General features: G+C 43.2%; 1 protein-coding gene across 4 annotated transcripts in view; it reads right to left on the reverse strand.

Moving 5' to 3' along the window:
- Window positions 1-4518: 4518 nt before the first annotated feature.
- Window positions 4519-27782, reverse strand: part of TDRD7 (tudor domain containing 7) — a 35532-nt gene continuing 12268 nt past the window's right edge. For 2 of the 4 annotated variants that reach the window (XM_080986701.1, XM_080986703.1), the window contains 13 exons: window positions 27441-27526; window positions 25200-25417; window positions 21824-22395; window positions 19553-19739; window positions 17934-18045; window positions 16484-16686; window positions 16260-16394; window positions 15279-15362; window positions 12777-12911; window positions 12542-12652; window positions 9505-9980; window positions 7243-7403; window positions 4519-6093 (listed from right to left, as the gene is read on the reverse strand). In XM_080986701.1, the coding sequence (XP_080842827.1) occupies window positions 5873-6093; window positions 7243-7403; window positions 9505-9980; window positions 12542-12652; window positions 12777-12911; window positions 15279-15362; window positions 16260-16394; window positions 16484-16686; window positions 17934-18045; window positions 19553-19739; window positions 21824-22395; window positions 25200-25417; window positions 27441-27526 (2701 nt within the window). In that variant the 3' untranslated portion in view covers window positions 4519-5872. Of the gene's footprint in view, window positions 6094-7242; window positions 7404-9504; window positions 9981-12541; window positions 12653-12776; window positions 12912-15278; window positions 15363-16259; window positions 16395-16483; window positions 16687-17933; window positions 18046-19552; window positions 19740-21823; window positions 22396-25199; window positions 25418-26087; window positions 26143-27440; window positions 27527-27782 lie in introns of those variants that run through there. The other 2 variants (XM_080986702.1, XM_080986704.1) reach the window with 2 other exon arrangements.

The raw sequence follows: 27782 nt of genomic DNA on the forward strand, positions 1-27782 counted from the left end.
ATGCACGCTGCACGCAAGTTGTAGTGCGCTGAAAGTGTGAAGGTGACAACAGGGCTTGGGCAGCCAAAGTATCAAATGGTGCAGAACCAAAAAGTTGACTGGCTGTATGCAGTGGATCAGCTAGAGCTATGGCAGCATGTTTGAATTCATTTTCAAATACAACAAATTGTGCTGGAGATAGCATCATGCGCATCAAATCTCTCCAGTCAAAAGCTGTCATCGTATAAGATGAAGCAATTCCCTCTAACATTCCCATAACATAAGAAGATTTCAGACCTGAATCAGAAATGGCTTTTCTAAAATCTTTCATTACAGTATAAGGCAACTTTTCGTGGTAAACCTGCAACTGATTTCCTCCAGGGACATTTTGATAAGTGAGGGGAAAAATTAATGGCATTTCACCAGCCCACGCACATTTTTCGTCCAAGGAAAGAAGCCCATTCTGCTTAGCTTGTAACAGCCCTGCACGGACAGCTCCGTACTGAGGTATCATGCAAGCATGCTCAGAAGGGAGGGGGGAGGGAAGAGAAGCATGCTGATTCACAGCTTGTACAGAGACAGACTGAGAAGCAGGCACAGTGGGGGAATGAAGGGGGGTAGGTGAAATCTGAGACGAAGCAACTGCAAGAGGAGGGAGATTTTGGCTGGGTGATGAAAGAGACAAAGGAGGCAGAATCTGTGGGTATGGTGGGGGTTTTTCTGCAATTACCAGCAATGGAGAAACTGAGGGAGAAAACAGTTCTAATTTTGCTATTGCATTTGCGCATTTTCGCCATGTGAGTAGGCAGTTAATTGGAGCCCTTGGCTCAGAGAAAAGAATTTTCCCTATCTTCTCCCATGTGCTAATTTGTAATGATCCTTCGTCTGAATAAAAGGGGCATTGATATTTAATTTCCAGTAATAATTGTTCAATCTCTCTTAAAGAAATTTGAACTTTGTCTACAGTCTGTTTTACGAGCGAGTAAAGTTCTTTTGCATGAGCCATTTGCACCTTGCTTAAATCCCCTCCCATACTAACGAAATAAGCGCGCTTGAGACTTTTATCCTAGTCGGGTTAAGTATGAGGGATGCAGGCTCTAAAGGGATCTGGCAACTTACCCTTCTTCAGTATCACGTCGGGGGTCACCAGATGTTGCGTTGATAAATAACGGCAGACAAAGAGATGTTTGTTTCAGAGCTTGCGTGTGATGAGCCAGATGAGATGAGAGAGTGTGCGTCTCTGTGTGTCTCTCTGGCCCCACAGCTTCTCTCTTTTATTCAAAGTTAAAAAGCATGGCCACGGTATGCTTGCGGCTGATTGGTTAAAAGTAAACAAAGAAACTGAATTCTTATTGGATTACATATATGTAAGGCGGGCTTACATAGGTTCATCAATCTTTGGTACATGAAAGAAAATATGCAAGAGCTGCACTTAGACAGGTATATAAGCTCTTAATCCACTTATGACTAAAATTGATTATAATATGACTAAAGCAATTACTGATGTTATGATCATATATAAACTCACATAATTATTTATACATTGAGGATTAACATATCATTGTGAACTTAACGTGAACTAAAATAAAAAAGTGGTATGCAAGGAATGGAATGTAGGGATTTGTGTGCCAGGGACAGGCTTGCGCCGTGTGCGTGAAAGAGAGAAGCGTGTCTGATTATAAGAAGCTAGAAATAGTTCCCAGAATGCAAGAGGAAAGAGAACCAGTGTTTTTCTATACTGGCACATAAGAATGACATGTCTACACAAAGCATGTGCGGCTACAATGCACCTATGCCTTTTCTGCATGTGTGCATAATCCTTTCTTGGTGAGTGTCAAATCCCATGGCCTTTAGAAATCGACGCAGAGTGGGAGGAGCTCCTCAGGACTGGGATTTGGAGGAAAGGGGGTTCTTGGGAGAGTTGAGAACTCGTAATTCCTTTGTGTCTCTTGTGGCTGCCTCTCATTACAGTGAGGAACCTAGACAGAAGACATCCAAACTGCTTTAATAATTTTGTGCATTTGGGACACAAATATTTCACATCCATGTTGACTCCATTAAGGTCCATGTTAGGAATGCCATACTGGATATTTCTGGCTTCCCACTGTTGTAAACAAAAATTGCCATTTTCCCTTATGGGGTATCCAAGAGCCCATATAGAGTCCTTACACAGGTTCCCTATTGGTAGGAGAGAATAACAGAGGCCAACCAGAGAATACTGAGAAGCAAAGCAGCTAGTAAGCCTGATCTTTATTGATCTGTTGCAACAGGGTGCTCCCCTCACACGCAGGAGAGGAAGAGGAACCCAGAAAAAATGGTGCGCAAGGCCTTATAAAGACTTTTGAAATTGCCACCCTGTAGATCAAGACCACCCCCAGAAACATCATACATACATCACAGAAGGGCTGTAACCTAAAACCACCCCTCAGATACATCATACCTACATCACAAAAAAGGCAGTCTAAAACAGAACTTGTGAGTGTTGTTTTTCTCCTGTCCTTGTTTATCTCCTGTCTGGCAGGTTACTTGATTGGATTTCCTGGGGAGCCTGGCTAGTCTTTTGTAATGATAAATACTTAGTTCCTGGGCCAGTTCACAGGCTCACACCCTATTCATATCTTAAATGTGCCCTTAAGACAGGATTTGTGAGGAAAGAGACAATGGAAGGTTTCCCACTTTGACCTTGCAGAGAAAACATTTGCTCAGTTTAGGAATCAAAATGGTTCCAGGTCAGTCTTCCTGTGCTGATCTATGTATGTGTTTGTTTGGTACACTTATGAACATTACCATATATCTAAGACGCGGGTGGCGCTGTGGGTAAAACCTCAGTGCCTAGGACTTGCTGATCGTAAGGTCGGTGGTTTGAATCCCCGCGGCGGGGTGAGCTCCCGTTGTTTGGTCCCAGCTCCTGCCCACCTAGCAGTTCGAAAGCACCTCTAAATGCAAGTAGATAAATAGGTACCGCTTTATAGCGGGAAGGTAAACGGCGTTTCCGTGTGCGGCACTGGTGCTGGCTCGCCAGTTGCAGCTTCGTCACACTGGCCACGTGACCTGGAAGTGTCTTCGGACGGCGCCAGCTCCCGGCCTCTTGAGCGAGATGAGCGCGCAACCCTAGAGTCAGTCACGACTGGCCCGTACGGGCAGGGGTACCTTTACCTTTAAGACCATAAAATTCCTATCACACCACCCTTATCGCAACACCACAGGACTAGAACCATGTTCTAGAACTATTTCCTTTTTTCTAGAAGCATTGGTGAATACACGGAGCAGTGGAGTCTGCAGGGAGGGTCGTTGGCAGGGTGAGAGAAATGGGTATACTTGATCAGGGTCTGGGCTACACCCTTTTCTATTACCTAACACAGCACAACTTTTTGCATGACTTGAATGATTGAACTCCCCTGATGTTCTTTCTGAACTGCCTCTTACTCCTACCTGCCCATTTTGGATCTGACTTCCCTTTTAAAAACAAACAAACAAACAAACAAACAAACAAACAAACCCTGTTCTGCACTAAGTGCTAACATCACCCCGAATTCTTCAAAAAGAAACTTGCTAATAGATTTTGCAAGGGCCATCTCTGCGATGTGGCTAGGATTTCACCTGGTAAGATCCGAAAATAGCTTTGGTATTCTCCCATGCCCCAGTTTGATACTGACTTGTCTTGTTTTGATTTGACTGAATTTCAGAGCAAGGCAAAATTCTTTGAGAAGGGGGAGAATCATAGCTGCCGCTAATGTTTCTCGTTCCCTGAAATTCCTGTTCTGGGGTGCTTCTTGGATTTCACAAATTCAAAACAGCTGCTTCTTTTGCCACTTATTGGCACCTGCCATTCTAGTGGTGGCCACAGCTGAATATATAACAGAAACCCTTTTGGAAGAGTGCGGTGGGTTGTTCCTTGAACAGCTCATTTTGTTTAAGAGGTGTAGGTAAGATAGGGTAAGATAATTTTTATTATGATCAAAGACCAGCTCGCATAACACAATAATGACAGCGTTCATAAAGGTAAAATATACAATTAGAGCAGATTGAAACAATAGCTTATGAGTTAAAATTGAGATATATACATACATCCATACAACTGAGTTTTGGGCTACCATAAAAATTGACCCTGAGGCACCCCAAAGGATGACTTCAGCTTTTCCCTAGTAAGCTATTTTATTCTAGAGGATGATCTGTGCCTACAAATCTGGGCGCAGAATCTGGCTACCAGCCAGGTTGTCTTGTGATCTTTGCCTAAGAGGAGAGAATTAAGTTTAGACTTGTGTGGAAGATCGGCGAGCCTCTTCAGCAAAGGGTCAATGGTGTCTCTACAAATCTCAGCATAAAAAGGACATCTAAAAAATATATGTTCGGGGCTTCCTACTTCCCCTAATGGGCAGGAAGATGTGTAGGTATAAATACTGCTCCAAAGAAAGGGCAATGGTTGAATCAGGCTTGCTATAAAAAACACCAACCTCAGTGTGTTCTTCTATGCAATCCTATATTAAGGCAGAAATGAGAGGGGAAAGGTTGGATGAAAAACACACACACACCAAAGAATGTCTTGCAAAACCCAAGGTGCTTTATTCAGAACCAGACCCAAAGGTTTTAAAAAGGCGTCCGTGGGAAGAAAAGACCCAAGATTAAACAGTGCAGTTCTATGTATGTCCAATCAGAATTAAGCCCCATTGAGTTACATGGGCTTTACACAAGTAAACATTAGCAAAATGATTCCATGAAACCAAGTTGGAGAGTGTTTTAATGAACAGTTTCTCCTCCCAATACTGGGCCAAGTTCCCTTTCCCTGCTCTACAGCTCCAAAATGTTTTTATACATTACATTCCCAGCTCCACTGGGCTCCTCCCTCAGCAGTTGTTTTGTCAACCTGCAGAGAGGGAGAGATGTGATTACAAGGCCTCTCCATCAGCTCTGATGAAAGACCAGCAACTTTTGATTTTTTTCCCATTCCAGCTGGTCATTACAAGAACTCTGCAACAAACTAGGTAGTGCCAGAGTTTGGTTTTCTCCTCCTCCCTCTGAATCACTTTTCCTTTCATTTGTTTCTTAGAATGTATGTCTGAGGGTAGGGGCTGTCCTGTTATGGATAAATGTAAGCCATCCCAGGAGCCTGATTTTCAAGTAATGATATACATCAATAGCCTGATAACCATGCAATCCACCATAACCGTGCGAGATGTACACAGTTACCAGGAGCCACAGAGGCCACTGCAGTCAGGTTATATAAATGGGCTTTGTAAGAAAGAGTTCAGGAATGATGTTGTTTCTGCATATTTTTTGTAACTACTATTGGCTGAACCAGGCTTATTAATTGGGATGGGGAAGAGCCAAATATATGGAGGAAAAGCAGTAGTGTGGATGGCTTATAATCAATGTAGATCCCTGTCCCAGCCTATCCTTTTCAAGGGCCACTATTCTACAGAGTCGGGAATGTTCAATCTCAATTGTAAAGGTTGACGGCATTTTACTGTATGGTTTCCATAATCAAGATCACATCCTCAGGCATAGCCGTGATCATATGAATGTGTCTCATAAGGAATTAAGACCACTGGTTAATCTAATTTATGCAGTCTACACTGACTGTCACCAGCACTTCCAAGGTTTTTCCTCATATCCGCTCTTAGATCTTTTAAATGGGAGATGCCATTAAAATAGGTTCACCACAAAGCAGATAAAGTTGTCTCAGGGGCTGCCACCTAGCGAGCTGATGAAAGGTGGTTACCTTTAGACTTAGCTCCTAGAAGGAAATTGTTCCAATAGAATAAGTTAAGATAAATTTATTTATACAGTTAACATTCTAGCATTCAACAGTGCAAAAAATCCGAAGCAAAACCACAAATGGTCACAGCTATGTTAACATTCTTATTGCTGATATTAATGAAGGTTTTGTTAAGCATTAATTCGCCTTTGAAATCTCCATACAATATTGGGTCATAATATCATGAATCCAGATATCTGTGTCCGGTTGTGATGTGTCAACTAAGTAGACGACAGCTTTGCGCTCCCATGGATTAGGCCCGTCAATAACTGCTTGCACCTGCGCTACCAAAGCTTTCTTCTCAACATGATTTCGGAAGACTACTGAGGCCTCCTCAGACCACTGCTTGCCCTCTGTTCCTAGAGGAAAGCAGCACAAAAGCAAGTTAACATGTAGCCACAGAACAGTGGCGTAAGTTGAAAGCTACTGGACCTGTCTAGGCAGCAAGCCATTTGAAAGCTCACGATCTGGAGAGTTTGAAAGCAGTCAATTACGGCTTTGCTGTCAGTCACAGATTTTCTATACAGTGGTGCCTCGCAAGACGAAATTAATCCGTTCCGCGAGTCTCTTCGTCTTGCGGTTTTTTTGTCTTGCGAAGCACGGCTATTAATGGCTTAGCGGCTTTAAGAAAAAGGAAACAAACTCGCAAGAACTCGCAAGACGTTTCGCCTTGCGAAGCAATCCCATAGGGAAATTCGTCTTGCGGAACGACTCAAAAAACGGAAAACTCTTTTGTCTTGCGCGTTTTTCGTCTTGCGAGGCATTCGTCTTGCGAGGTACCACTGTATAACTACGCCTCATCATTTTACTTAATCTGAGCCTACATTAGTAATAATATAATTATTATTAAAATAAACAACAACAACAACAACAAGCTTGGCTGAACCAGCTACATGTCTCATAAGACGGTAACATAGCTATGGCTTTTCAGAATGTCATACAGCAGACAGTCCTACTGAACATACATTTTGACGGAAGAGCAAAAATTGCTTCTTTAAGCGTTAAAACATTATTTATAGTATACCAATTTGGGATTATTTCAAGGCAGATGGTGAAGTTTCATTAACTTCCCAGAACCAAATGTTATTTACTATACTCAGATTAGGGGTGTTGTAGTTTTAATTACATCCATGACCATCATCTCAATCATCTACTAGGGCTGGGCAATATCTGGTTACAGGATTGCGATATCTCACCAGCTAAAAATTATGATATGTAACATTGTCTGCAACAAGGATGGAGCTATGTAGAGGCATTGGCTGACTTCACAGTTTCCCCCCATTGTCATTTTTGCATAGCACACACCCTCCCACCATGTTTTGAAATATACTGCCCGTTAAAAAAAATTGAAACCGGTATCACAATATGGACTTCAACTGGTTATGGATGATATTTCGCCCAGCCCTTACATACATCATGATTTGCGTTATATTGTCAGGTCAAAAAAACCCATGAAACTAATATCAGGATATGGACTTCAAACCGGTTTTGGACGATAGATCACCTACCTGCAAGCTGGGCTGTTATGGCCTGAAATGGCAGTTTTCTGAACATATCCTGCAGAGGCTTTACATTCTGAATGCCGACAAGCTCATGTTTACCATAGTCCAGCTCATAAACGGACACCAGCCCATTGGCCAACATTCCTCTTATTAGCACTCTGTGCCACCTAAGAAACAAAGGAGGCGTTTGGAGAGTGTACAGACACAAAGCATTTAAGATAAAGTGTCCAGTAACATGGACAGAAGTTTACCATCACTGCTAGTTTTACCGTGTTTTTATATTACATTGGAAGCCGTCCAGAGTGGCTGTGGCAACCCAGTCAGATGGGCGGGTTATAAGTAATCAATTACTATTAATATAGTTAAGTGCCTTTTTTAAATCACACAAATCAAGAGTTGCTATGATACCCGTCACACGCAGAGGACAAACAGGAGCTTTCTGAGACAGAGGGGCCCTGATTTTAATTAAAAGCAGGGATAAAGTGTCACATGGGATCCTTGTATAAAGCCAGGTAACCCCACTATGATAGGGACAGGCCCCTCTCGCTCCATTCTGACGTCTGAACGGCTGCTTGCACCCCCTAGAATGCACCCTACAAGCATGTATTAATTTATTCCTGCTGTTTAAGAACCTCTTTTGTGGCTTCAGGAAGTCAAACCCCTTCAGTCTCGCTTTTCTCGCCCAGAAGGGAAGTATTTGCCCCACCTTGAGGAAGAGAGTTTCCTCTTCCCCACCAGGTATATGGCCAGGTTGGCTCAGCAAGTACCGTATTTTTTTGCTCTATAAGACTCACTTTTTCCCTCCTAAAAAGTGAGGGTACTTTTCTTTCTGTTTCAGGGTTTTTGCTTCAGTTGGTGCTTTATTCGCCTTCCAGGTCCGCTACTGCCTGGCACTCTGAGCCGCTGTAGTTTCCTTCTCCCCACTGCACCATTAAAAAACACCCCCCCGACACACAACTCCTGCAGAACTTCTGTCTGCTGGCAATGCCACTCTTCAAGGTCACAGCCAAGCCAACTGTTCTTCCCCCAGCTCACAATTCCCTTCCCCAAAATCTCCAATTTAGCAATGCTGCATGTTTTGGGGAAGGGAATTGAGAGCGAGAGAATGTCCCAATTATTGGGGTTTTTTTGTTCTTATTTTTATTATGTATTATATATATATATATATATTGTAATTTTATGTGGTAAACCGCCCTGAGATTACAGGTATAGGGCAGTTTACAAATCTTAATAAGAACAACAGATTGTATATGGACAAATATAATGGTATTTGTAATGCATTTATAAAAAGATAGTATCTTATAAATAAATGTTACATGTATTAAAAGAATTTCACTTATATACCTTTGTATTAGACAAGTATGTACAGAATTATAGCGTTTCCCCTTTCTTTTTGTATTTTAATACCCTTTTTTATTCCTTTCTTATTTTTTCACTTTAATTTGTTTAACTGAAATTATAGAAAAAGTGTGTGTGTGTGTGTGTGTGTGTGTGTATAGCCGTACCATGGATTTTGAACAGAATGCATTCCGGGAGTCTGTTCGACTCCCAGAACCGTTCAAAAACCAAAGTGCAGCTTCTGATTGGCTGCAGGTCACTCTTGCAGCCAATGAGAAGCTGCGCCGGACTTTCGGCTTCCGAAAATCATTCGAAAACCGGAACACACACTTCTGGGTTTCGATCGTTTGGGAGCCCATTTGTTCGGGAGCCAAGGCGTCCAGCGTCCAAGGTACCACTGTATATATTCCTCAACATACCGATGTGTGTTTCCTTCCTTCCCCCTCCCTCTCCATACGTTATTGGTGAAAAGGTACACAGATATTTGTCCACAATGTTATGGCCCCCCAAGAGGAAATAACATGTAGGAGTCAGGAATTAGTAGGGGCAAAGATGCACCAAGGTCTTCAGCAGAGGGAAACTGATGCAGAAAGAGAGAGGAGGATGGAACTTGAACCAACAGAGCTAAATGCTATGGGCCAATATACCACTAGACTGCAAATGCTGAGGACAAGCAGTAGGGGAGAGGTAGGGATGCGAGCATCCCAGAGAGATTTGGTTAGCCACTGTTGAGACCAGCCTTTCTCAACCTTGGGTGCCAAGGTGCCCTTGAGCTACAACTCCCATCATTCCTGGCCACTGGGCCCAAGAAAGGCTGGTCTAAACCGATGGGATTGGGTCCAATACACAAAGACTGCTCTGAGATCCTTAAGTACGCAGGGTTGCATCCAGGCCACTTCACTCGTGTGCCATTGATGAAAAGCTACTTACATGTTTTTCACTTTAGCAGCATAGAGTTTGTTTTTTTCAACGGCGGTAGTTCCCTCATCCGCTTTGCCGTAGTATAAAAGCATCTCTTCCATCAGTACTTCCAGGTTGTGCATCTCTTGCCAAGGCTGGAGGACAAAGTAACCGGGATGGCAGGCCAAGGTGACGAACACATCCATCTGCTCCTGGGGTTTTGGCAACGGCAAAGGCGGAGGCATAGTCAAAGCTGTCCCAGCACTGCTGGCCTCTGGAGCACGTGGAGCAAAACCCTTCTTGGCACCTGAGCTTGCTGTCTCTGGTAAGTTCGTTTCCCCCTTTGCAGTGAGGGAGCTACCAGGAAAGGCACTCAAGAAGACGTCCTTCTGATGCTTCCACAAGTCTGCGTTAGTGATCCGCCTGTTAATACTATGGTCTGGGTCTGGAAAGCTCTTTGGCGTAAATAAATAGACGTGTGCAATCCTGTCATCCAGTTTAACCACCTTAAGAGTGGAGGAGGGAAGAAAGAGAAAGTACATTCCTACTAGCAAATTTACTCTTACTCAAAACAGTGGCAGGAAAATGTTAACGCATGAACTCTTGGCACCATTAGAAACGTCACCAAGAGTAGGCCATCAAACGAGAAAGTACTACTACTAAACACACATCAAGTTTATGTAACTCTTCTTCTCTTTAAAATACTCAAAGCAACTTACAATAAAAAAATGGAACTTAATATTATTTCTTAACTGAACCTGTGGCCTTCCAGATATTGCTAGATTCCCAATTCCATCACTCCCAACCAGCATGCCCAATGGTCAAGGAAGACAAGCGTTTGGGTTAGCCACCCTTGCATTACAGTAAATATAGTGCTCAGAACCCTCCCATCGCTCAGCTCTCCCAATGATTTGACAGTACTGGTATGGCATACAAATGTACATTGTTAGATAAATGCTATAACAGGGGTTCTAATATTGACCACAGTAAATTTAAAGTCTACTGAGACATCACTTTCCTGAAGGAGAGTCTCCACCCTCATCATTCAGCCAGGACACTGAGGTCCAACTCCAAAGCCCTTCGGGCGTTTCCCTCTCTGCGAGAAGTGAAGTTACAGGGAACCAGGCAGAAGGCTTTTTCAGTAGTCACACCCACCCTGTGGAATGCCCTCCCAGCAGATATCAAAGAGTTAAGCAACTATATAAAATTTCGTATATATCTGAAGGCAGCCCTGCTTCACGAAGCTTTTAATGTTTGATTGTTTCCCTCTTTGCTTTGTTTTATTTGTATTTTTGTGGAAGCAACCCAGAGTGACTGGGACAACTCAGTCTGATGGGCGAGGTATAAATTATTACTACTACTACTAGTAGTAGTAGTAGTAGTAGTGCCCCATTAAAATAGGCTGGAAAACAGAAAAAACACAGTCCAGTGAGCAGCAGAGTAAGATACCAGTTTTTACCCCAACACCAGATCCCTGGTTTATCAAATCCTTTGCTCAGGGAAGCATTTTGAAGCCAATGCCTTTTCTCTTCTTAACATAACCTCAAGACAAAATGGAAAATTCCCTCTCATATAACACCAGAATCAAGACCAATGAGGAACTCCCAAAGTACAGTCAAACCTCGGATCCCAAACGCCTCCGTTTTGGAACAATTTGGCTCCCGGAAAACCCGGAATACTCCGGTTTTCGAAAGTTTTTCTGAAGCTGAATGTCCGACGCGGCTTCTGCTTGAGTGCAGTAAGCTCCTGCAACCAATCGTAAGCTGCGCCTCGCTTGCTAGACGTTTCGGAAGTCGAATGGGCCTCGCTTGCTAGACGTTTCGGAAGTCGAATGGGCTTCCAGAACGGATTACGTCCAACAACCAAGGTTTGACTGTACATAGCAAACAGTGTAGCGCTGCTTGTATTTGGTTCTTGCAGACTGTGATTACCTTCCCAGAGAGTTTGTGAAGATCATTCACTGACCAGAAAGTAATACACACTCATTCACCCGGATCTTAGTTTTATTCACTGGTAAGCACAGCCAGAGAGTAACTGAAGCAGCAAACCTCTGTCAACAGTAACATATGCAGGAGTAGGAGGGAAAAGGAGCTCCGAGGAGGAGACAGGTCACAGGTCACTTGAGTGTTCAAAATGTGCTATATCTATTCTCAGAAAACCTTAAATAAATTCTGTGCAATTCAGTAGTATCCCCATATTGCAGGTGGAACAGGGTGAAGACTTAAAGAAGACAGGGCAGCTAGAGAGAATGTGGCAAGTGGTGAGATTTAATCCCAGGACTTTCTGGCCCAGAGCTCAGTCTTTACTAGTGTTCTAAGCTTCCAAGTCAAAACTATACTTTCGAAGTTAGCTTTCATTACACCCGCCATGGTACTGAAATCTAGGATGAGATGGAAGTGTGTTGCATGGCAACACTTTAAAATAATAATACAGGGACAGAAAAATTAAATCTGATCACTGTAAGCATGTTTCCTGAAAGATAAATTTCTTTCGACAGGTAGTTGAGAACCTTAGTGTTAGGGCTCCCCTACATCATGATGTCAACATCCTCAATTTGAAAACAGTATTACAAGGGTGTGAAGGAAAACACTCAGGTGCCCAGGAGGAAAGCACGTTCACAAAGAGAACAAAAGGTGTGCAAAAATTCTGGGGAAATTCTCAAATCAGCAAAAAGGAAGAAGCCAAGGACTGCACTGCTCCAACCTAAGTCTGCTGCTCTGCTTTTAACAGAGAAAAATATGGACTCTGGTAACCCTTAGAGCACATCTATGGTTAACACTTTGCTTCAAAATAAAAAATATCTGCAGCAGAATCGTATTGTAAATGTAATTGTTACATTATCACAATTCCTCCTGCTCTCACGAAGACCTGTGGGTTAGCTGTACATGACAATATCATATGGAGATATGGTGGCTACAAAAAGGAACTGTTCATCAATCAACGTCCTTCATTTATGACTGCAACTAGCAAAGCACATAAACTAAGAGTGGTACAGTTTGGCTTTGCAAGAGACATTCAAGAACATCCTGCACCTTGAATTTTAAGCAACGAACAGGCGTATTTTTACCTTAATGCTGCAGTCAGGACAATTTAATACTGTGTCTCTCAGCCAAAGCACAGCATCTGGAGTCCACATGCCAATATTAAGAGGAAGGTCAGCCAAGCAGCATTTTGTTGCCTAAAACGATCATACAATATAATTACAATGATATTCAGGTTACACGGAAATGCACGTGAGTAACACGGATGGTGTCTACACAGCAAGCTCCTGGGAACAGTAAGTGATTAACAAAAATTCATACCTGAGGTGGTATTGCAATGACTTCACGCAGAAACGTCGGGGGAATCTCTCTTAGCTCTACTACTTTTACAGATGCTACTGTTCCACTATCCATAAACTGAACGTCAAGAGCCCGGCTACTATGAACACTGGTTATCTGCGTCAAGGAAACGAAGCAAAATACGAGAATAGAGAAACCTATTTTAACACAGAGTGGAATTCAGTGTTGTGCTAAGGTTATCCTTCTCTTCCCTGGCATACCCTTCTGAGGGTATACCCCCCGGAGCCAATTTTGGGGGAGTGCAGTGGGAAATCCCTGCTGAACTGAATCCAGCCTGTATGAAGTAACAGTGGCTGACCATTTTGGGTCTGAGGGTTGCATTCATCCTCAGCCAACCTTCCAGAGGCTGCATGCAACGGTGTGGTCACCCAACACTGCCACATGTACATTCTTACATACACACACAGAGGCCAAACACACACACTACTTCCCCATCGCTTTACCAACAAAACCAGTGGGGTCTTGGGGGCCATAAAAATCTGTTTGGGTGGGCTGAATCAGGCCAGGTTAGCAGCCCTGGTCTAAAAGGAAATATGTGCTGCCCACTTTGAAAGCTCATTATGAAAGATCATGGTGGGAATGGTCCTTTAAGCAATTAGGCAGTCCAAGGATCATTATGCCGCCTAAGATTCACCAGACAATCTTGCACTGGTGCCAATTCCAGTGGGCCCTGGGTGCCTGGGCACCCACAAACCTTTCGCTGTGGGTGCCCAGCCTTCAGCTGCTGCCTGACTTCTGGCTCTCCAGCATTACCAGGGCCTCCACCACAGGGCCTCTGTTGGGGTCCACTACAGGCGCGGACGTGCTCCACCCCCCTCCCCGCTGTTGTGGAAACACAGAAGTGGTGCCAGAGAGCAGCGGCAGCATGTGCATGCAACATGATGCGATGTGCACTTGCCGCTGGGCACCCTGAGGCTGGGGCCTTATTCAGCATCTCTGCAATTCTGTAGACAGCATAATGCATATTCAGATTGACTTTTAAAGCAGAGCTTTCTAAACTGTGCCGCGACACATTACTGTGTTGGCTGTAGTGTGTTATGTGAACATTGCCCATGCTCCTCTAGGGGCTGGAAAGGGGTAAATTTAACCTCCAGTTGGCTAATAAAACCGAATGACTGTATCGCAAAAGGATGCAAAACTGTGTTGTGAAATGTTGCAAGTCCAAAAAGTGCATCACCAACTTGAAAAGTTTGGAAAGCTCTGGGCTTAAAGCATCTTATTAGCATAGAACTCTTTCTCATTGAAAGATAAAAAGGTTCAAGCCAGTGGTCCACACCAAGGATAATGAACCTGTGACCCTCCAGGTGAATCCAACTCTCCCCTAGTCAGACATGTAGGCTGGGGGCTGACACAGACTGCAATCCAATAACATCTTTTCAAAGTACAGTATTTTTCGCCCCTATAGGACGCACCGGCCCATAGGACGCACCTAGGTTTTTTTGGGAGGGGGGGAAATAAAGGGGGAAAATTTTATTCCCCCCACCCCCAGGCGCAGGGCTGGGCCGGGGGAAGCACGAGCTTCCCCCGTCCCCAGCCCCCAGAACGGGTCCCAGAGCGATCCCGAAGCTGCGCGCAGCTTCGCTATTGCTCTGGGAGCTTGCGGGGCTAGGGGGATAGCTTCCTGAAGCCTAGAGAGCGAGAGGGGTCGGTGCGCACCGACCCCTCTCGCTCTCCAGGCTTCAGCGAAAGCCTGCATTCGCCCTAAAAGTGCGTCCTATAGGGCGAAAAATACGGTAAATAAATATGTCACAGTGCCGCATTTAGGTAAGTATACAAGGCAATGAAACAAAACCAGGGCACAATACAAAAAAGTATCCCATCTAGATGCTGGCACAGCTGAATCCAAAATCATCTACTGGTTTGCCATTCAGCCCCTAGACTATGCAAGTCCTGCTTTGTGGGGAGCCCCATATATATATTTTTTTCACAGCGAAAAAGAACCAAGCTTCTTAGAAATCTGAAGGTGAAGGACATGTCAGCTACTGAACCCAAGGCTGCGATCAGTATAAATTGCAGACAGCAAATTACCAGCATTCTCTGAGAAGCAGCAAGCAAAAGATCAGCAAACATTTCACAACTAGTTTTCAGCTTTTATTTTGGTTCCATTCTACTTATTTCACTAGCTGCCAGTTTCTCAAATACTTAAGCTTGAAGCAGTTTTCACTCAATTAAAACTCTTTCCTATAATAATGTGTGAAATGGGAGAGAGTGTTCCATCCCATGGCACTGTCAGGATTCTGCTTCACCAGAAAATGGCTCATGAAAACCGCAACAAACTGTGCGCTTATTGTTAACTAATGGCAGTGGCACTGCTTAAACCCATTAAATAGTACAAGGTAGCGAAAACCCCAAATTTTAGTCTAGAATTGAATGTACAAATAAGTAGTCCATTTAGAATATCAGAGAATTAGAATATTTGAACGTTTTTTGCAGTTCATTTGTTAGTGACCCCACATGCCCTACCTCCACACGTGCCCACTTTCCTTTACAGTTAAGGAGACAGATCTTGCCACAGTAGGGGAGCGATACCGAATGCTCTGTTACCTGCTGGAACAAAGAAGCAAAGTCTTTTTAAGTAGTCACAATGCAGCAGCCAAATGTGCAGGTAAGGAGTGCAGTATAGCTCAAGCAAGTTACCAAAAGGGAGAACATACCTAACCCTACCTGCAGCAATTCCACTATATAGATTTCTTCCCCAAAATACTAGCACACACATTGATGAGTTACCTTCAGATTTCCACTCTGGTAAGGGAAGCACCAGAGAAACGATTAAGAACCACCGAGAAGCCAGGAACAAGCATCACTATCAATCTCCAAAAATATGCATCTTGTACTTTCTAGACATATGCAGTGCTACAAAAATGCCTCTGGGGTTGCTCTTCGCAGGTTTTCCCAAACTTGGGTCTCCAGCTGTTTTTGGGCTACAGGTCCCATCTTCTGCGACCACTGGTCCTGCTAGTGAGGGATGATGGGAGTTGTAGTCTAGTAACAGCTGGAGACCCAAGTTTGGGAAACTGTGCTCTATGGGATCACCTGTCCTGAAACGGCTAGCGCGCAGTTGGCCTAATCAAAGAAAGCAACTATTGTTACTGAGGAACCCTATTTTACTGCGCAATATGAGTCTGGATAACGCAAGCTGGATTTATCTGTAAAAAGGCACGAGCATGAAAATTGCTCTGGGGATTTCAGGATTGAACTACTTTTGCTGACATTACAAGGATTTCCACGTATGAAAATATGCAGTACTGCATGGCGCACATATTTAATACTGCAAGACACGACAGCTGGGCAGCTAGTAAGTATGTGAACAGCAAAAGTGTGTGGTGTTCACTCAGCAAGAATGAATGATTAGGAACCCTAGCATTCTTCATTTGTGAACAAAGGGGTTGTTAGGTGACTTTTGTGAAGGTACAGTTGGCAACCAAAATTAAAAGCAAGATTCACCTTGTGGTGGAAGTAATTTTCCAGCTTCTGCAAAGCTTCAGAGAGTTTGGTCAGGCCCTTTGATGGCACTTGACAGTATAAAGTTCCATCTGAACAGACATTGGTTACTCGGACATTTGTATAGAGCGCATCTACCTGTTAAAAACAAAACATGCCTTTGGGATGCTGCAACTTAAGTGCCCTCAACTCATCTTACTGGTTTTACAAGCAGATGAAAACAGTACCTGAAGGCGAAGCTCAAGAGATTTATCGCAAAGTGCCTTCAGGCAAGAAGCGTTGATGTTGATGTCATCCTCTCCTGAAGTATCGTACAGGATGACAAGGGGAATGTCATTTTTCTCTAGTATTTCGACAGCAAATATCTTGCCACAGGTTTGAGACTCCACCACTTTCACCATCACAGGGTCGTCCGAGAAGGCTTCTAACCCTAAAACAAGGCAGTTAAGAGGAGAGTATAGGTTTTGCGGACATCTCCAAAAGAGATCTTCTTGCCTCAGTATGGCTGCTTGGACTATCATTGCTTATAGCAAAAATGGGGGAGCGTTCCACTTGTTTGGTGGACCTGATTTCTCTTGATGCTTATTTTGTCCATCTAATGTATACCACCATCACCTGAGTCTCCCTGCGCCTTAGAGCTCCTTGCTTTAAGCAAATCTGTAACCCTTACTACTCTAAAAATGTATTTGCATGCCTTTTGAAGGCATGCAAGCCAGAAAGAAAGGTGGCTGATTAAGTTTTCCAGTGGTACAAGGCAGGGCTTCAGTACTCTTAAGGCTTCCTCCTCAGACCTAGCAAATCAGAATTATACAAAATATGTGAGAAATTACCCACAGTAATTGATACATCATCAAAATGTTTGCAGGGATATAGGCTTATATTTTAAAAGCAGAAACCACACTATGCTTCACGAGGGCTGTCATCTCCCCCACCACACAAAGATGCTTGTAGAACAGAGAAATGCTCTTTCAAGGCATACAAAGAAGAAATTCCAATTTCAGACTCCTAGTGGCTATGCAGTCATTAATGTCCCATGCATCTTGTGCAATGTTTTACTTTTAAAAACAACAACAACAAAAACATTACTTATTACATTTATTTCTTGCCTTTCCTCCAGTGAACACAAGGCAACATACATAGTTCCTTCCCCTTTTATTCTCATAACAACCCTGTGATGTAATCTCTCCGCCTAACCTACAATTAGCCCAAGTCACACAGGGAGCTTCATGGATGAGTGGGGATTTGAAAGCAAGCCTCCCCAGTCTTAGTCCAACACTCTAACCGCTACATCACACTGGATACACTAATATCGTTTCCTGTCATGTCTGTTTGCAAAGTTAAAATGCACCAAATAAGAACATGCACGTCTAAAAAATCCAGATGAGACTTTACTATACCAGAGGTTTTTTGTTTTTTAAAAAGACACACACCTTCCACTGGAGTAAGTACAAATTGCAAGGAAACATATTTATAGGGAAGACCCACCACTCTTTATGCTGTTGCACCCACTCTTTACTATAAAAGCTGCAAGATGGCACTGCCAGGTGGGGCAGTCCTTTACAATCCCAGCTGGCAATATTTGGAGTTAGGCACAGCCTTCTTTCCTTCTTGCTCCTAGTTTGTAGTACATTCAAACTGCTTCTGTAGTCATGCTGAAGGCTAAGGCGCATCTCTTACCTGCTAGTTTGCATTTTGAAGCCTGGAACGGCAGTGAATAGAATTGCTTGGCTAGTTTGCACACTCTGGTATTCTCAATGGTTTCACTAAAGCCATAATCAACGTAGCATACCTAGTGACGGAACAAAGACAGAAAGACACATGTTATATAAGGGAGACTTATTCATTGGTCACATTACTGGTGCTACAACGTGTTGGCCCTGTTCTTTTTCCTGCCATAGTTCGCAGTTAACTGTAAATCCCCGAGGGAGAAATTCAGCAGAGTGCTAGATTTGCTCCAGCAATGCAAGCATTTATGCTTGTCTGATAGAGCCATTTGTTCTCTCCTCCCTACTGTGCACTGTTCCAGGGGTTTTCCTGACCCCTGCAGAGCCAACGGGGTGGGGGAGCATTGCTTCATTAGTGGAAGTCCTTGGTCAGGCTTCTGCTGGTGGGACTAGTTAGCTGAATCTGGCCCTGAATATCCAAGATCCCTCCTTATAGGCCTCCATGCAGTGAAAAATTGAATGTTTGTTTTCATATTCAAAGCTGCCATCCTAAGCCATACATACTATGAAATCACATGGAGATTCGCAACTTACAGTTGAGGCTGATGGAAGGGCACTTACCATGTTATTCATACAGGGAAATGCCCTTATTGCAGAAATCCTAATCCTTCATCGGAGGCACAACAAGCCTTCCCCCACATATATAAAGAACAAGTCACCCAAGTAGTGTTTAATGTTTCCGAGTGTATAGATGAGAACCACTTGTCAGTATGCTGGGGAGAGCCCATGAACAAGGAGGATGTGGCAGTAGCCACTCTCTTACTGATCCCTTCTTCTTCTCATACAGACAGAATTGCAGTCAGTAAAATCCACAAACACTTGTATGACCTGATCTCTATTTCCCTCCTTGTTCAGCTCCTCAGCTCAAAGAAGCCAAGAGGGACTGAACAGTGCATCAGGGGTAGGGGGCTGACATCAACATCTTAGGTGAGAGCTGGCAAGAGAGAGAGGTTTTTTGCCATCACTCCAGCCACCCTGGCCTGTTTTGCAGGTATTGGGGATCCTGGAATGAAAGGGAAGCAGTGATCCTCTTCCCTAGCCAGTTTCTGAATTTATACACATGACTGATGCAAGTCAAATACATCTGGTGGCTGAGTCAGTTGAACCCCTTAATGCTTTGCTGACTGCAGTAGGAACATTGGACCCCACCCATCCTCTCTCAAACACTACTAACTACAAGCTTGTAAGCAGAAGCAGTAGATGCAAGGGATTTTTGACCAGATATAAAAGATCCACAGCTCCATTTTCATCTGAATCTAAAGAGAGCAACTGTAATCCAACAAAAAAATCACTGCATCGTATTACTATGCTGAGATCTCCCAGAAAGGCTCTGTTCTTGGTCATTTGCTAGAGCTCAAATGCTGCAATTATTAGTTTGCCTTAGAATTTAACACTCCTCACCCACCCAAAAAAACCTTAGGAGACATTATCATTATTATTTATTTAAGCAAATACTATCCTACTTTCCCACTTTGTAAGAAGTGTCCAAGGCAGCTATTGCAATCAACTGAGAGACTAGCACTTTCATCTGATTTTAACACCCTTTTTACCACAGAAACCTAATGCACTTGCCTTTATCCTATTGCCGTCTGTCGAAGTAATCTGTGCACGCAGCCAAGCATCTTCTACTGCAGGCACAGCAACAACCTGTCCAACTTTAGGAGACTGTATCTGCAAACCTGAGGGGTTCCGACCATACCAATCCTTCATCTGCTCTTCCATTAATTCCTGGGCAGCAGAATAGTCTTTGCCCACATACCTACAGGATTTCAAGCAGAAATGATAGTTGGTATAAATCACAACAACAAAAGTGGTAACAAGTGCAAAAGTGTTTACATAAGGCGTTATGTAACATCTCCCCCCTTCCCCAGAATAATTTTAAGGCAAAAAGGGTGTAGAAACAGATTAGTGCAGGCTGCATGGAGGCTAGATTCTAAGAGTGCACACTTACACAGTGGAATACATATACATGGTGTAGATATTAAGGCACAGTTTACATGCTATTTTGTGCACAAGTGAGTTTTTTTAATGCCTTAGATCTCCTCTTAAACTGAAGTGTGTCATCCTACAACTTTCTTGCTTCTTGAAACAGGAATGTATGGAATCACATAAGAGAGCATTAAAAAAAAAAGGCAAAGGACCCCTGAAGTCCAGTCGTGGACGACTCTGGGGTTGCGGTGCTCATCTCGCTTTACTGGCCGAGGGAGCCGGTGTACAGCTTCCGGGTCATGTGGCCAGCATGACTAAGCCACTTCTGGCGAAACCAGAGCAGCGCACGGAAATGCCGTTTACCTTCCTGCCGGAGCGGTACCTATTTATCTACTTGCACTTTGACGTGCTTTTGAACTGCTAGGTTGGCAGGAATAAGAGAGCATAGGTGTGTGTAAATCCAATTTCACCGCAAGTCTGATCTTAATATTTATACTGCAAAGAGTAGAAAGATTTCACATATTCCCAATATTTACACCAACTCTTTTATTGCTGGTTTTTTTTTAAGAACAATATTCATAATTTGTCCAAGTGTTCAAAAGCAACATTACAGGCATGTAATGGACTCCATTGTTGATACAGTCAAACCTCGGTTCCTGAATGCCTCCATTATCGTACGTTTCACCTCCCGAATGTCCAACGTGGCTTCCGCTTGTGTGCAAGAAGCTCTTGCAATCAATCAGAAGCCGCGCCTCAGTTGCTGAATGTTTCTGAAGTTGAATGGTCTTCCAGAACAGATTACATTCAACTACCAAGGTTTGACTGTATGCCAAATTGTCCCAAGGTAAGAGTGGCTTATGACAATCTGTCATCACAAGACTGCAAATCAACCGCATGTGGCAGACGCCTCAAAAGAGACACCTCTCTTCCCAAAAGAGAGCCAAGGCAGAGAGTGCAAATTAAGTGAATTAATGGCAGCTCTTTCTCTTTCACATGCTGTACTTACTAGTTGATAGATCTAACAAAACGTATTTGACTGCAACTAAGCAAAGCCTTTATGTAACTTACATGCACAATGCTTTGGCCGTGGAGCTTACATGCATATACTTTTCATACCCTTTGTCTACATCCTGACAAAGTAGTGTGTGGGCATGCGAGGACAGCAAGCAAAATCACTTACTCAAAGGCTAAGGAAACAATTCTATACACACTTATTTGGAAAAAAGTCCCACTGAACAAAGCGGAATTTACTTCTGAGTAAATATGCATGGGATTGAGCTCCAATAAATGTTGAGAAGAGATGGTAGTTGCTGAATAAAAAAGTTTCAACAAGTGAATTGTCCATGATATCTGGTTGTTAAAGTTATAAATAACAGTAATTTCACAATTGAACACATTCTAGATAGTGTGAGGGCTAAGAACACAACCTTGTACTCTTATGGGCTCAGTGGAGGATCCTGCCACAATATAGGAATGTGTCATCTACATCCTCAAATTTACTAGTCCCTAGGTCCAATAGGAAGTTCATACTTATTATGAACTTCCTACTGGACCAAGGGACTATTAAATACTTGTGTCATTTGCAATGTTTAACCTCAGAAGTTGGCTGCTGGCCACTCTTTCATGAAGAAAAGGCTCCCTCGGTTCAGTTAAGAGGTTTTAAGCTTAAACATGTTGATAACAAATGGAATGTGCACTCTTATACAGACTTAATGAGACTTTGTTCTAAGCAGACATGCACAAGATGGTCCTGCCAGACCGTATTTTTAAAGTGAACACCAGAGTAAATCTTTAGATTTTTCATTTTCTTAATCTGTTCTCCTTCAATTGAATGGCTGGTGTGCTGACAGTTGAAGAGATAACCCCATTGCACTACTACAGGAGTATTAGAGAAGACCGGGACAATAATCTTACCTGACAACAACTTCATTTGTCGAACTCAGTTCCACCACCAGCACAGATGGTGATGTTTCTGCTGGGATAATTAACGGAGGCACGGTCATGTTCTCCGAATACTCCTCTTGGGATTCGTGCTTGATCGTGGTGGGATGCTGCTCGGCTGGTCTCGCTAGAACTTCATTTGCGTGGGTTTTGTCAGTCACATTCTGGTTCTCGTCCGTGTGCTTTTTCGACTTTGCATAGAGAATGGCCTTTTTGGGGTTGCCAGATATGTAATCCACTGAACATATATCCGAGAGGGCGTCAAGACTTTTCAGAATATCCTGAGGTAATGGTGCTTTGTATGTGTCTTCATACACTTTGGGGAGAGCATTCGCCCAAAGGCCATTGGAATATTTTAACAAGATGGCGGCAATTTTCTGCTTGAAATCCTCCTGGGGCGCATCTACTTTGGTCTCTACAGTCTGTTTTACTAAGGGGGGCTGAAGGCTTCCTTCTTGGCTTGAGACACCCTTCACCAAAGGCTGTGTTTTTGCAGCAGGGTAGAGGAATATATCCCTAAGGCCACCAGAACATACCTTCTCTGTCTTTTGAGAGAAAGCAGGAGGGTTACAAAAACAGCTACGTTACTGAATTGGAGCATTGCGGGCAATTCAAAAGTGGCTTCCACACATGTCTGTAGACGGGCCATTTACTTCTAAGTACACTGACCACCATCAGTTTTGACTAACCTTTTGTTTTCTCACCACCTCGTCACATTCACTCACCCCTACATGAAACAGCTTTGTTTTCTGCAGCTGTACTAAAAACCATGTCAAATTAGCACAGGTTTATTTCATCTCAACAGAAAAAAAAATTCTACTGTGCTTTTCCAACTGTGGTTGGATTTGATTTCGTTTTAGATCTCCAGGTAGTTTAAAGCAGGAATAATCTCACCCTTATGAAAGTAGGTGGGGCTCATGGTCAAGTACTGTTCAATTGCTCAAGGTGTCCCTCTTACAAACATTGCTTATCTTTAACAACTGAAGCTTGCTGTTATTCATACATGTGTTTACATGCTGGTTCTGCTACCCACCCTCTCACTATGTGAAAATTCACTTATCCAAACAACGAATTATGCCCAAACTTTGCAATACACTCCACAGATTCAGGTATCTGAACATCCAGTGTTTGCCTACTTCCTTGCTTGTGTTTTGCTGGCCAGTGGCAGACATTTTCAGGAAGAAACCATGCAGGGTGTGTGTGGGGTAGATCGGATAAATAAGTCTTCCTTTGTCTCTTCTGCTGGTTGGCTATAGCTGTTTCAGGAAGAAACCGTGGAGAGAGGGCAGGGGGAGAGACTGGTCAAATCCCCAATTAGAAAGGTTCCCATAGGAACCAATGGAAATTGTGGACTCATTATGTGAGTTATGAACAATTCCCGGGAACACACTGCGTTTGGGAACTGGGACCTGTGTGTATTTGGGTATAAATGAGCAGATGATTAGAATATTTCAAAGTGTGCTTAGGCTTGTGCTAAGATGCTCACATATTTTAAGAACTGAGAAGCATTCAGTACGGCTACAGATTGATGAAAGCAAAAAGAATATAGCTTATCTGCATTCCACCAAAACTGGCTGGTATGTCAACATGCTGATACGTTACTTATAAATAACATTTCTTATATCCATTTAAGAGTATAAGGGCAAATGTAAGAGCAGAAAACCATATGTGTGCTCATATATGCATTCTGATTAGCATTTTTAAATGAGGGCGAAATCTACCTTTATTGCATGCAAAATGGAAAAGCACTCAAAATGAACAGTCTGAAATTGGCTTACAGTAGATCAAAGGTAGTCAACATGGATGATTTTATAGCTTTTGGACTACAAGGCCTATCAGCCACAGTCAGGATTGCAAATGGCCAGAGACAACCAGGGTTGATGGGAGGTGATGTCTACAATAACTGTAGGCACCACAATGCCTACCCCTGCTGCAGATTATAGGCTAGTGCTATTTTTAGATTATTCCCAGGAGTAGCATTAGATATGCTGGAAAAGCAAGTACGGATGCATTTTTAAAAAACAAATAAAAAATGTAAACACAATTTGTTCAATTACTGTCTCCTTTCCAAATGTACTGTTTAAAAAACAACTGTCCATCCTGAGTGACTATAGCCATTAACTTAGCATGCAACTGAAACTGACTTCAGGCATTCAAGTCACACAAATAATTGCACAGAGCAGGAGAGAAGGAGCACAACTTCTGCCCCCCACCCCCACCTGGGCATCCGCTTTATCTGCATTGCTTTTCCTTGTGGAGTACAACCCTTCACAATCACGATGACACACTACAAGGGGAAGCCTCCTACGCATAAGGAGCAGCCACCCCTCTGCAAACGTTCACTGCCAAATTTAGCTGATTCAACCATTTTATTAACAGCATAAAGCCGTCAAAGTGGTAAACACGAGATGAACACAGAACGAAACACAGGTTTTAAAAGCAAAAACATTTCTGAACACAAGAAACCATCTTTACATATTCTAAAAATAACACAATTTTGCATATATATAGCTGACGTACGGTCAGTAGGGCCAACAGAACCAGTGGATGCAGCCGTGCTCTCCCCCTCCACACAACAGCTGATTGTGTGGACTGAATGCCTGAACGGGGCCGGAATAAAGCCTTTATACAACCCTAGGAACACAACTGAAGCCCTTTGGCTATACAACCCACAAAGCCTTCACGCGGCAAAGTTACACCTGCATACATATTTTACTTCTCTATGCACATGAAAAAATCTTGAAGTGTAAAGCTGCAATCCTATGCACACTCATTTTAAAGTAATCCCAGTGAATAAAGTGAGATTGACTTCTGAGTAAACATGTCTACAACTGGGGGGGGGGGGGGGGTGAGTGTCTAGAACTTTCCAGAAGCAAGGATAGTACTTATTAGCCAAAAAGGAAAATGGGATATTTCCAAGTTGCATTCTTGACTGGGGTCAAAAAGACATCCAAAATGAATTATATGCCTTCCTGGGCTGTATTAGGATTTAACACAAACTTAAGTATTTGAGCCTGTATCTGTTTAACTAGGAAACTTCCACAGATCCTTTGTGGCCATCTAGATAATAGAGGATTGCAGCCTTAGCATCATTTATATTGCTTAACCTCAGCAGTTGGCCACCATTCTTGGTTCCACATAGAAAAGCAACATTTAATTCAGTGTTGAGAGTTGTATTTTAGCTGGGATTGTGTAGGCCCTTTTTGTATTAAATTAAAATTTGCAGTTAAACCCATTTTTAATGAGATATTGTGTATACCTTTTTTTTTTTTTTTTAATATTATTCAAACCAAGAAATGGGATTTGTCTAAACCAGTTCTTATCCACTCTGGTAAAAGCTGACACCTACCACACAAATGTGAGGCCAGTTCTCAAATTGAGGGAGCAAGGCTGTATTTAAGTCCTCCCGATAAGTCTCTCTGTACACATACGGTAGCTTTGATAAACATATTCCATTGCTGCATTGATTTAGAATCTCCTTAACTCTTCTCTGAATCTCATATATATCGGTATTTGAAGGATAAGGAGGCTGAAGTGGCACGAGTTGTCTCATTTCTTTTGCATTTTCTGAAAAGCAAGAACACAAACTTTTGGAAGACAGCATTTCTTCTTTTAAAAGGATACACGGTAAAGCCATTGTTCTAGTCCAGCAGCAGCACATTTGTAAAAAGGTAAAGGGACCCCTGACCATTAGGTCCAGTCGTGACTGACTCTGGGGTTGCGGCACTCATCTCGCTTTATTGGCCGAGGGAGCCGGCATACAGCTTCCGGGTCATGTGGCCAGCATGACTAAGCCGCTTCTGGCGAACCAGAGCAGCGTTTACCTTCCCGTCGGAGCGGTACCTATTTATCTACTTGCACTTTGACGTGCTTTTGAACTGCTAGGTTGGCAGGAGCAGGGACCGAGCAACGGGAGCTCACCCTGTCGTGGGGATTCGAACCGCCGACCTTCTGATCAGCAAGTCCTAGGCTCTGTGGTTTAACCCACAGTGCCACTGTAGCAACTAGCTGAATCCCTTTTTGTTGGTGGCTATGACAATCTTACCGGAATCCTCCAAGCCGGTAGCTAGCTTTTTAAAACTTTCCTTTTAAAATATTAAACATTAAATATAAAAGCTACAAATGTTTAAATATACAAATATAAAATATACAAATGTTAAATAGTCTAGAACACTGGCTTAATTTTTCAATCTGTTAACATATTCATATAAACAACAGTATGTTTGAGACACTACACTGAAGATGGCTATGGAAGAGTTCTCTGTGCTGGGCATCCTCTTAACATAAAAAATATACTGGCAACCATCACCATGGCAACTGTTCTTTCCTGCTCTGTCAAAGGTTCCTTCCTTTGTCTCTCCCTGGAGTAAACGCTCTAAAGATGATGACACAATAGGGAAACTAACCAGGCTAAAGCTAAAGCTAACCAGGCTACCGTATTTTTCGCCCCATAGGGCGCACCTAGGGTTTTTTTTGGGGGGGGGGAAATAAAGAAAATTCCACCCCCCCAGGCGTGGGGCTAGCGCGGGGGAAGCCCGAGCTTCCCCCAACCCCAGCCCCCAGAACAGCCTGCTATCCGCAAGCCTAGGGAGCCCGGCGGGAAGTCGTGCCGGTCTCCCCAGGCTTGCGGAGAGCTGCGCGAAGCCCGGGCGCGCTCTTCAGCGCGCCCCAGGCTTTGGAATGCAGGAAGCTCTGCGCAACCCTTGGGAGACCGGTGTCGCGCCAGTCTCCCAAGGGTTGCGCAGAGCTTCCTGAAGCCTGGAGAGCGAGAGGGGTCAGTGCGCGCCGACCCCTCTCGCTCTCCAGGCTTCAGCGAAAGCCTGCATTCGCCCCCATAGGACGCACACACATTTCCCCTTCATTTTTGGAGGGGAAAAAGTGTGTCCTATAGGGCGAAAAATATGGTAAATATCAAGTTTGTAGGAAATATGTTTGAGCTTCATTTCTTTATCTGAGCTTGCAAGTATTTTCAATCCCAGTTTTGAGATATTTCAAGTATAGCTAGACTAAACGAAAAGGAAACCACCTAGCCACTTAAAAAGGTGAATGAGGAAACTAATATTGCAGGGTTGGGCAAGGGTCTTCTCTCTCTCTCTCTTTTGATGGTGCTCACAATGAGCAAACATTTTACAATCATAATACTTTGGAAAGATACTTTGGCTTTTAATTACCAGTGGAAAGGTTGTATTCCAACAGAACGGACAGTCTTTTAAGCATTTGTTTAACAATGTCCTTTACAGCATCATCCTATTCATGTTTACTCAGAAGTAAACCACAAATTTAAATGAGCTTACTCCTAACTAACCGAGCACAGGAGCAGTCTAAGAAGTATATACTGAAACGGTTGGTGCTTTTAGGAAATGTTTACCTGGTTGATAATCCACGTCTATTCATTCTACATTACCTTGCCAAGTTATGTATTTTCTTACTAGGTATTAAGAGCAGAATTATGTCCAATGGAACTGCTTGCATGAACACCAAAATGTTTGATTTTACCATGAGTTCTGTTTAAGTACATAAAACCACCCGCCCACCCATGAAGTGTGGCTTGGCTTAGCAGTCAAGGTTTTGTGGCCCTCTGGTAACATACCATTGAAGTCCACAGGTACGTTTTTTGACGGGTGACCCTGAAGCTCCTTCTGAAATCGTGGTGGAAGTGTTGCTCTTCTATCAAGCCTAAAAAATCCCAAAGCAAACTACTATGATTTGATTTGCACTTTTCAAAAGTACAAGCTAATATGTTCAATATAAGTATAGTGGTACCTCGGGTTAAGTACTTAATTCATTCCGTTCTTAACCTGAAACTGTTCTTAACCTGAAGCACCACTTTAGCTAATGGGGCCTCCCACTGCCGCTGTGGCATGATTTCTGTTCTCATCCTGAAGCAAAGTTCTTAACCTGAAGCACTATTTCTGGGTTAGCGGAATCTGTA

This window comes from Podarcis pityusensis (genome assembly GCF_964106645.2).
Source record: "Podarcis pityusensis genome assembly, chromosome: 17".
Lineage (NCBI taxonomy): Eukaryota > Metazoa > Chordata > Lepidosauria > Squamata > Lacertidae > Podarcis > Podarcis pityusensis.